The 11,843-nt window shown below is 36.6% G+C and overlaps 1 protein-coding gene across 1 annotated transcript; it reads right to left on the minus strand.

The window, feature by feature from the left end:
* Positions 1-8,599: 8,599 nt before the first annotated feature.
* LOC123878451 (putative nuclease HARBI1) lies at positions 8,600-9,730 on the minus strand (the record flags this gene model as incomplete). The annotated part of the gene is given in 5 exon segments (XM_045925623.1): positions 8,600-9,166; positions 9,246-9,344; positions 9,347-9,386; positions 9,466-9,598; positions 9,678-9,730. Coding segments are annotated over 5 exon segments (357 nt in total), but the record flags the coding sequence as incomplete, so codon positions are not given.
* Between the last annotated feature and the right edge of the window lie 2,113 nt (positions 9,731-11,843).

Consider the following 11,843-nt stretch of genomic DNA (forward strand, 5'->3'; position numbering starts at 1 on the left):
TGCTGATTGATAGTTATCAATTTAAAAATTGTCTCAGCAAATGCACACATTCGCTTGCCAGATTGTGCCACAGGGTCTGCTGAGCAATAATTATATCTTCGGTTACTTGGGTATAATTTTTTATTATGCATAATCAAACTACATATTTGAATTTGTATGTTCTGAGAAACCCGCCGCAGATAATTATTGGGTCAAATTATGAAGTGGTAAAACAAACTTACTACCTCCTCTAGTATGCCCTCTGGTAGATGGAGATATCGGCTGGAAGCTTGCTGGTACTGATGGTGGTGGTGATTTCTAAAATAAAAACCACTTGATTGGTAGGTGTATTCTGAGAAATTGATCATTTTCAATTTTATGTTTGATTAACTTCGGGACATGTGTAGCACATGGCCTACCTGATGTTAAATGGTAACCTCTGTCTACATAAGTTGCATTACCACACAGATCACAAAACTACCTAGAATGCACCCTAATTAACATTGTATTACATCTCTTACCCAGAGACAAGGATTAAGGTGTTTTTTAAACACATTGCAACCTAAGATTAGTTTTGTACATCATATTTTGTTTCTTTTGATTGAATTTGAAACTGACTGTCAATGCAAAAGACAAAAATATGTATAATGCTTAATCAAACTACTCAATTTCTAATACAACTAATAGACATAGGCACAGTTATCAGGAGAAGCAGAAGATATTATAAGAAAATATGCTTTTTCACTATCACTTCATCGTGGTAATCGATTTACACATTAAGTGCTTAAACAATGGATAGAAAATAATAGCCGGGAACCAAAACTTTTTATGGCGAATTTTGATTTATGAATGTTTGAAAATATGTATGAATGTACATTTTTATTATTATTATTTAATAAAAATAAACATTTTTCGGATCCGAGTGGTCGGCACACAGCACGCTGGGTGCCCAATACTCGGATCCGAGAGCTAGGGATGGCAATGGTTCATTCACTTATATTATCATAGATATTTGTTCCGCAAGTGCGTTTTTGCGTACTAATATGTCACAAGATTTTGACAAACCCGTGTTCTTTGGTCAAATTCCAGGATCTTGATCAAAATAATCTAAGGAAACTAATCAAAACGGGTGTTTAACTTATTTTACTTTCTTTGACCAACATCTTGTAACATATGACACACAACACAAACACAGAACACACACATAGGACACACACAGACCATACATACACGCATACATGACGTACAATTCAAACGTGTCATCATCATGTGGTGGTCTGGTGGTGGTGTGGTAGTAATTAAAAAAAAAAAATAGTGAATAAAAATTTTATTCACTATTTTTTTTTTAATAATTGTCCAAATGCATGTATTTTATTATAAAATACATGCATTTGGACAATTATTTATTTAGGAAGACTTTAAAAAATCTGAGCAAAGTAGCAATACAATTAAATCAAAAATTATTATAACTTTAAGTTTAAAATTGAAAATTTTTACTTTTTGAATGACAGTGAGTTACTCAAAGAAAGTACAAAAGAACTAAAATAAAATACAAATAAAAAAAATTGTCCTTGGCAAAAATGAGTGATCTCTTGACATCAAAAAAATTAAATATAAAAAATGCAGTTTCGAAAAATTTAGGAGTGTGCCAGGCAGAAACATTTTGTGCAGAAGCCTGGAGAACCTTCACATTGCTTACATTCATAAAATGTTTGCACTCTCTTTTTCTGTGCTTTGCAGCCTTTGCATTCTTTTCGGGCCACTTCGATAGTTTCTTTCATGACACTTCCTACCTTCTTTTGTCTCGCTCGGGTCTTTTCTATTTTAGTGAGTTCATGTTTCACTTTCAAAACATTTCTTCGATTTACTTCATTACGATCAGGTAGAAGCTTTTCCAGTATCTTCAAACGGAAATCGTATAGATTCATTTTATCATTTGTCGAAAATTTGTTGTACAAGTACAATGCATTACTGAAGCTCATTTGCAGCATATGCACAAACAGCTTCTTGTACCAGCGTAGCGTTTTTCTTTGGACTGGGTAATAAGCCAACATCTGATCTTGAAGATCCACACCCGACATAAAATTATTATAGTGGACAATTGCCATTGGTTTCAATACTACAGATCCCCTTTTGGAAGTAGTTTCCACCATCAAGAATACAAACACTACATTGACATACACAAATATCTAATATTTTTATTGTAATAATCATGACTGATTTCCTTATGCCCGGTTTCTGAACTCGCCAGTTATGTTCTCATTAGCTATTGATTCAATAAAGTTATGTGTAGGATAAACGTCAGTTAACTGTCCATGCGTTTCTGAATACCCAACCATCCGTTCAATAACTATGAAACCGATAACCACTTTCTTATTCTGTCGCTAGATGGGTCTGTAACAGGGATCAAGTTTGAAATGCATTCTTTTATTTTATCATCAATACTAGTTGGATTATTATAAGTTTTTTTTTCTATGCTAAATACGTGGCTAAACACAGTTTTGGTAATAAATTATACTAACTCGTTATTTTATCAGCAGATGTAGGTATGATTTATGAACGACAACTAAGATACAAACCATTCTTGACACGGTGGTTTTGTGAACATTAATAATTAAGCAATTACTACTTGGAATGTACCTGTAGCATAAAATCGTGAAAATTTGTTCCAACACAGACAGTGTATATTTGCGATGCGTCACGGGAGCCAGAGCAGAGCTAATCATATCACTTATGTGCACCACAGTGTTCTTATTAAAGCGATATTTTACTTTAATTCATCTTCCGTAAACATTTCGAAAGGATTCCTCCTAGATCTCAAGTTTCTAGGTACTGATATTTGATGAATAAACTCCAGTACTTCCTTATCAGACTCTGAAGAGCTACTCGTATTCATTATTGTAATATTTATCAATTTCTCTTTTCAATAAAATTAGTAAACTAACGAACAAATACTTTTTAACCTAAAAATACACAAACCATGAACCAGATGAAACGTCAAATAACTTTATGGAATCGATAAACGGCGCACATTGGTCAGTTAAGTTAACCTAGGTTTAAACGGAGTTTATCTTGCATTACGTTGTTCAGAAACGCACTGTCTCGAGTTATCGGACCAATAGCGCTATTGAACAGATAAACCGTCGTTAAAAGTACCTCAGAAACCCGGCATCAGCCACCGAACTTTATTATAAAGATATGAGTAAGCCATTATACACGGAGTTGACTTCATCCAACAAAGCGTCGAACTTTCGCTTGTTTAAAGCCTGAGCAGAGATGAGGTTGACTATTTTCGTAACTACTGCCATAACATTATCAAGAGATGTTAAACCGCTCTTAGCGCATAAGGCTTGTTGGTGAATGATGCAGTGGAATTGAAGAATCGAATGTCCTACTTCAGTTTGAAATAAACTTATGAAACCAATTTTTTTACCCACCATACTCGGAGCACCATCAGTTGTTACAGAAACAACTTTTTTTTATATCAATTTCTTTTTCAACTATCGAATTTTTAACTGCCGTACAAATATCTGCGCCCTTTGTAGTTGTTGGTAACGATTTTATCGCAATTAATTCCTCCTTAATGACGTTTCCTACGCAGTATCGAGCAAAAACAGCTAAACGTGCAGATTTTGTGACGTCAGTGCTTTCGTCGAGGCATAGCGATATAAATGAAGCAGAGTGAATGTCAAGCTTTTGTTGCTCTGTAACATTTTCAGCCAATTTTAAGATTCTTTCCTTTATTGTGTTTCTGGACAAAGGAGTATCTTTGATGCGCTGAATTATCTTATTTTTATTCTTGAAATCAGCAAAAAGAGAAGGCGCGCATGCTAACCAGGCTTCCTTTAAAAACTCGCCTTCTTGAAAGGGTTTACTATGCCGAGCAATGACATTTGCAGCCGTGTAACTTGCCGCACTTGTATGACAATTTTTGCCAACTGTTGATGTTGACTGTTTGTTTCTGTCTTTCAAAGCACTCGCAATTAATTCCTTTTGCTCTGCTTCGCTTTTTTGACAAATTGATTTGTGATTTGTTTCAAAATGCCGTTTAACGGAAGATGTTCTACATACCATGGTGCCAGAACATAAAACACACACTGCTTTGTCACCTTTATTAATCACGCCGAATTTACCAGTCCACCAAGTCTGAAATTCTCTAGTATCCTTGCTATTTTGCACTTTTAGTTTCTTTGCTGAACTAGCCATATTAAATTACAGCAAATAATAACTTAAATAAACTTTAAAGTTCACTGTCACAATGAAATTCAACTATTTTTTGCGTAAACAAACAATTTGCGCGGGCACTGCGCCTCGTTTGTTATTATTTACTCAAGTCAAGCCCCCGCGCTGCGTTCCCGCGCCCCGCGCCACCGCCGCATTCCCCGCGCTAGCATAGCAACTACGCCCCACCTCCACCCCGCGCACCGGACCCGAACGCTCGCGCGCGTTTGCTTAAAGATTCATAGGTATTAAGGTGCGATTCCGCACAACGCTGCAGACGGCAGGCGGCAGCAGCAGACGGCTGACGTCACTTGCTGTCGGACTTCAATTGCCGTCGTATCTATTCCGAAACCGGCAGCAGTTACATCGCGGCATTATTGAGTTGTGGTTGTGTCTCTGTGAATCTGAGCTATGAATAATCAATTGCTGCAAATTTTAATGGAAGAAGAAGAAGACGACGATGACTTGTTATTATTGTATTACTCAAGCAGTAGACCTATACTCCCATTCTACAGAAATAGGCTAGAAGAAGGCTCTTATGAAACTTTGATAAAGAGACACTTGAATATCAGTGAAGAACTTTTCAGGAGTTATTGCCGGCTAAATAAAAATCAGTTTAATTTTGTACTTTCTTTAATTTACGACGATCTTAAACCAAAAACACTGAAGAACACAATAACGCCAGAAGAAAAATTATTTATAACGCTGAGGTAAGTGACTTTTTATTTACTACTACGTAATGACTTTTTATTTACCAGGTGTAGGGACGTAGTTCCATCCGGGTGTCCCTCGACACATCTCAAGTTTTTTTTTTTGTTGTTGTTATGATGGTGTTAATGAAACTAATTATTAAACAAATCTGGCAATGTATGATTCGTTGGTTCCGGTTTGGAAGTACTAATTGTAGAATAATTGTTTAAAATTGTATACCGATTACCATCAGACACATTTGCTGTGTACGTATTTGCAGTAAATGTCAAATCAGTTGGTTCCGAATAAGTGCTAACTGGAGAATAATTATTTACAATTGTGTATCGACTGTCATCAGAAGTACTCGGTTCGGAGATATTAACTGTCGAAGTAGACGGTGTTGAAGGACTCGATATAATACTGTTTTCTGCTCCCAGTATCTCATACTTTGTGAGAATGGCAAAGATTTCTTGTTTTGCTTTTATTTGAAGTAATTGTGTTGGTAATTTTTTTAAAACATGTTCAATATGATTAGCAAACGAGCTGAATTCATCATCAGGTCGAGACATATTTTTCAACAGCGAATATCGAGATTTCTCTCTCTCTCTCATATATGATACAATTTCATTTCTATTGCTTCGAGGACGTTTATTAATTATTCTTGTTTGCCGGTCAGCTGAGGTAGAAGGAGCAGCCATATCACGTTCGGTGTTCATGATAGCATTCTCTTGCTCGATATTTACTTCAGAATGCATTGTATCGATCTCTTGCTGGATATTATCCTGTGCTGACTCTTCGGTCCAGTTTTGTGATGACTCCGAACCTACGCTACCAATACTAGACCTTTCTTGTAAGACATTATCCAGAAAAGACATTAATCTGTATAATTTCCATTTTGTTCGATTACTTTTCGGAGCTGCTGACCCAGTGGGCAGTTTATTTTTTCGTTTGAAGCGCATGTACCCATCGCGAATTGTCTTCCATTGTTTTTTACAACCATCACCTGCAATTTAAATACAAAATCTCAAATTTTGTTATCATGTAATTATTTTGTTTCAGATTCATGGCAACAGGAGAAAGTTATGCTTCCTTATCATTTCAATATCGTATATCAAGGTCATATATATCAAGAATGGTAAAACGAGTATTACATTTGCTTCGACTTAAACTTGTTGCAATTTGTATGCCTCCCCCTACTAAAAACGATTTTCAAAGAATTGAAGAGAATTTTGGGAAAAATGGAACATGCCAAATTGTGTCGGAAGCATCGATGGCAAACATATTCGTATAAGAGCACCGCAGCACAGTGGATCTCTTTTTTTCAACTACAAAGAATACTTCTCTATAGTGTTGTTAGCAATAGCCGACTCAAACTACAAATTCATTGCAGTTGATGTGGGGTCATATGGGAAAGAAGGAGACAGTAATATATTTAAAAAGTCAGAAGTGGGAAAAAAAATACAAAATAATACATTCAATTTTCCAGAACCAAAAAAATTGCCTGGAACAAATGATATTTTGCCACATTTCTTAATTGGAGATGAGGCTTTTGCTCTCGATACATTTATGATGAAGCCATATTCTCAAAGAATTGCGAGACATGACAAGCAGAAAGATATTTTCAACTACAGGCTATGTCGTGCTCGACGTGTAGTCGAAAACGCTTTTGGCTTATTATCTCAGGTTTTTAGAGTATTTTACATACCAATACCGATTTCACCTGAAACTTGTGACGACTTAATAATGTCTGCCTGTTGTTTGCACAACATACTACGAGATGGTTATCTAGAAAACCAGCAGATTCCAAGATATCACCGTGAAGAAGAAATACCATCTGACAATATGATTAGAATGGCGAATGTTGGTGGATTTGCGAATGCCGGAGGCTTAGCAATTCGAGATACATTAAAAGAATATTTTTGTTCCCAAGCTGGTGAAGTATCGTGGCAAGAAAACATTGTAAATCGCACACAATAGTTGTAATAAAATTAATAAAAATATACTTACCAGTTTTATTGAGTGTATCGGCGATTTCTTTCCAAATATTTTCTTTTATACGTGAATCTTTATGATTTGGATCTTTGGAATCATACAAACATGGATGTTGAGATACTAAATTAATAAAAGTTTCACTTTCATCGTCAGTTAACACGTCCATCTTCGTTCGACGGCAGCGGCAGTACTGTGTATGCACGGCAGTGCCGTCTGCCGCTACGCGTCAATACAAGTTACGACCTGCCGCGCGGTAATTGCAGTCGTACATCGGAATCGGTCTCATACAAATTCATACTGTCAAGTAATGCCGTCTGCCGTCGCAGCACATGCAGTTGCCGTCTGCTGCTGCCGTCTGCCGTCTGCAGCGTTGTGCGGAATCGCGCCTTTATGCTACATCATAATCATAATTTATACTTTTTTCTTTAAACTCGTAATCAGTGACGTGCCGAAATTATTTCGTCGCGTGCCAGCAATGGCACGCGTGCCATTGGTTCGCCATCCCTGTACTAGGACAACTTCGTCTGTTCGCAGATTTTCGATACAATTTCGAAATGACTTATACTGATGTTTAATATTGTAATAGTGGTTTTTAAACATTTTTATATCTTTAAAAACTCATTAGTTTTTCGACGGTTCCATCTATAATTTCTTTTGTGTACTTTTTTGCTGTTTTTTTTTCTCAATAATGCCATTATTATTCATTTTAAAGGCTACCAAGTTTTTACAGTATTCTCCTGAATTCTTGAGGTTTAAGGGTTGATTAATGATTTGATTGGATAAATTAATTGATTTTTATTGTAGAAAGCAAGAAATAATAATGGAAACAATAAAAAAAAAAAGTTTACTCCACCTTTTCTAAAAATTAACATTTTAGCAAAAATAAATCAGTGAGAGAAAAAAAAAATTGTGAAAAAAAAACTAAGTGCTGCTTGATATGTTTTTGGTCTACCTCAGTATCTGGTATGCCCTCCTCGTTTTCTAATGCACTCTTGAAGCCTGGAAAGCACACTTTCCACCAGGTGTATCACTGCTTGTTGAGGAATTAGTTCCCAGCTCGATTTTAAAACGTTTATTAGCTGTCTTTCATTGTGCGTGGGGTTGGTTTATGAACACTGCGTTTCAGTAAATCCCACATGTGTTCAACGGGATTGAGATGACTGTTTGCAGGCCTGTGTAATACCAGCCTCCTCTCCTCTGGTGGCCCTAGCTGTATGAGCGGGAGCATTATCGTGCATCAGATGGAATCTTGCGCCGATTCTCTGTGCATATGAGACCACATGGGGTCTTATATGACCTCCTCGATGTAACGTTGAGCTGTTATTGTGCCTACGTTTAGAATTACCAGCTCGGTTCTGCCTGACATAGAGATTCCTCCCCATACCATAACATTGGGGCCCCCAAATCTGTCACTTTCATGGATACAAGCATCCGAAAATTATCACAAGGCGCATTTACAATCTTGCCTCCGGTGATTAGATTGTAATGCAGAGCACGTGCTCCAAGTAATCCATACTAATATTATAAATGCGAAAGTGTGTCTGTCTGTCTGCTACCTTTTCACGGCCCAACAGTGTAACCGATTCTAACGAAATTTGGTACAGGGTTAGCTTATATCCCGGGGACGGACATAGGCTACTTTTTATCCCGGAAAATCAAACAGTTCCCATGGGATCTATAAAAATCTAAATCCACGCAGACGAAGACGCGGGCATCCTCTAGTTTTTAAATAAAACACCTATCAATTAAACTACAATATTTGCTCTAGTTTATTTGTCTAGGACACTCTTTTTTTAAAATACTGTATCAAACAGGATTTTATTTACTTTACCTGAAATGTGCTTTCTGAAGGGTGTGGGCCGTGAAAAGAAAAGATTAAAAATAGATCAAACTTGATTTTAATTATTTGGGAGCACATAAAAAAAAACGCAGTGAGTCGGTGGTCAGTCGGAGGCAGAGAGAACATAGACGTTTTGACAGGAGTAAAGATAATGCAACACCACAGATTAACCACCTACTCCGTAATGCTTCGTTTACACTTCCAATACTTCCAAAACTCCTATACAGTGTTCAACTGTGCGTGCAGTCACATGCATCAAATAAAAATTGAGCTGTAGTGTTCCCTCTATGGTATTGAGAATTGGGGTGATCATCGTTTTCCTCAGAGGATATTTATTTTTTATTTATTTATTGCATTTACATTATTCTTACAACTTTACTTTATATTGTTTTTCGTTATTTTAGATTTAAGTTCAGTTGGTAATTCGTTGATAGCCACTGTCACCTGAAAATCCAACCAATATTAACTCATGACCATTCTGGGGGATATACGGCTTAAATACCTTTCATAAAATAATTATTACCTAATAAAAATCCTTGTTCCCCATTTTCTGATAGCTTACTCAAGTGCTGACTGAGTGGGTGACACTGGCACAGACTTGAATCGTGAGAAGAGCCTGGTTGCTAGCATCCATGGCCAAGATATTAAGATCAGAGTCGCAGATCTGTAAATTGAACAATTAGCAAAGAATTAATTGATAGGTATATCACATTATTTTAAAACATTATTCAAACAAATCTTACAATCATGACATTTAGGGAATGGAATCCCTTCCTGTTAAAATATCTTTCCTCGTGAATATGTGGCCTTATTATTGCTACATGTGTTCCATCAATGCAACCCATGACTCCTGGGATACCAAATTTTTGATAGAACCTGAAAAATCATTCTTAATTATAAAGTACTCAGGTTATTTAAAGCATTAAAATACAGCTTGGAAAGTAACATTTTTCACTTAGCTTTGATGGCATTCCGGTCATCACAATGGATGGGCCATTTAACATATTTGTTTCAGATTTGGTTGACGGCGTTTCATAGAGTCCGTAAAATGTTTCATGTATATTAAGCTTTGAGTCCACGTAACGAAAACAGAATGTGACTTGTTCGTGATTGGTAATATCACTGGTTTCATAGACAGCATTTTGTGTTAGTTTAATTATTTTACTCAATACTTCGTGACTCAAAATTGTACACGGTTCGTTAGTGACATCGTGTGACAACCATTTATATTTACTGCGCTCGAGCCACGACTTTAACTCGGGAATATCCTCTGATCGCAGCTTCAATAACAGACTATAACTTTAATTTTCATCCTCATAGCCCTTTCTACGGCTACGTTCAAGTGGCCTCCCCTTCAAGAAAGGCCAGGAGGTAGGCCATTTTTTGGCTGGGTGTCAGATCCCAGCGGGAGTCCACCAGACTGTCAAATAAGGCTGAGAAGGCCATCCAGTCTGGCAGCTCTCCCGCGAACTCCAGGAGGTCTAGGGTCGGGAGTCGACCCAACAGCGACGGATGGGTGGGCTGCCGAGGCGATTGAGGCGATTCTAAAAGGCCACTCAGCCAGGACTAAGGAAGAGGGAAACAGTGAAGGTGAAAGATGGCAGGAAATATGTATATCAAAAATATGGATTATGAGAAAGTGAGTAGTTTAGTGATTACATAGAACGTTTTGAAATGTTTTTGGAGTGTAATCAGAAGCTGTCCGGTGGGAAGACGGTTTTCCTAAGTGTCATAGGCCCAAAGTTATTTAGCCTGCTAAAAAACCTTTGTACAACTGTGGCCCCAAAAGAAACATACTAAGAAGCCTATTACAGTATACCCTGCTATAATTTTACACTAAATGGTAGATTTAAAAGATATAGCTCGTCATTTCATATTTACTAACGAGCAGATAGTGTGATGTTTTTTGAAATAAAAAAGGAGTTTTTGTTAATACTTTTTAATCAAGAAAAATCAAAATTAACCCCCTTACTAATAAAAACACGAATCGCTTAATAAACCTATTTTAGCTAAAACACTGTTTTGTCTCTTTCTTTCATAACGCTGTCAACTTTTGACAGAAAGTGTTAACATTTAAAAAAGTAATAAACATACAAAAATAAAGACAGCTTCGCAACAAAACATGGTATCTTTGTCAAACAACAACGTTTAAAGAAACATGGGAACAAAGGACTATACATACTTATCACACTTCACACTAATATTATAAAGGCGAAAGTTTGTATGTGTGTGTGTGTGTGTGTATGTTTGTTACTCCTTCACGCAAAAACTACTGGACGGATTGGGCTGAAATTAAGAATAGAGATAGATTATACTCTGGATTAGCACATAGGCTACTTTTTATCCCCAGTTCCCACGGGATTTTTAAAAAACTACATCCACGCGAACGAAGTCGCGGGCATCAGCTAGTATTTCAATAAAATTAATACCTACCTATAACCTGAATGTTATCAGAGTCACACTCATTAACAAAGCCTGACACTCTTGTCTGAATTAACTGCAGCACGCGTTCAATGGCAGGATCGTCAATGATCTTTTTTGGTGGTCCTCCACCTGCAATAAGTAAATAATTATAATTAATCTTGTTGTTGTAGTAAGGTTGTTATTATAAGTCATGTTGGACAAACAATCTACAGAGTGAATATTTATAAAGCATATAAAAAGATTAAAATCTTTTAATTGTAATCATAAATTAATTCACATTAATATTGTTTGCAACTTATTTTGACTTTTTTACTTTATTTTAAGAAGTTAAGCTTAAATTATTACATTAATTGGGTTTATTGTCTACAAGTTGGGTATATTGTGTACACATTACAAGATTTATAATAAAATGCACATACATGTTCCCAAAAAGTGCTGATTTTGAAGCCTTTCGCCTTATGATTTATTTATCGCCTTTTTTTCAGGTTTTCCCAGCAATTTTTTAGGACCTCCCACTCCCTGGGGTGAGGGCAGGACACGGTATTAAATTCAGTGGCTATTTTGCGCCACTCTTCACGCTTTTCAGCCACTGAAGCCGCGTCCCTTTTTTTTATTCTCGACAATGTTGAAGTGTCTTTCGACGACTTCAACAAGAGCCAATTTTTCGCTGGCGGCAAAAGTGGCGACTTTTTCTTTT

This window comes from Maniola jurtina, chromosome 26 (genome assembly GCF_905333055.1).
Source record: "Maniola jurtina chromosome 26, ilManJurt1.1, whole genome shotgun sequence".
NCBI classification, from domain to species: Eukaryota; Metazoa; Arthropoda; class Insecta; order Lepidoptera; family Nymphalidae; genus Maniola; species Maniola jurtina.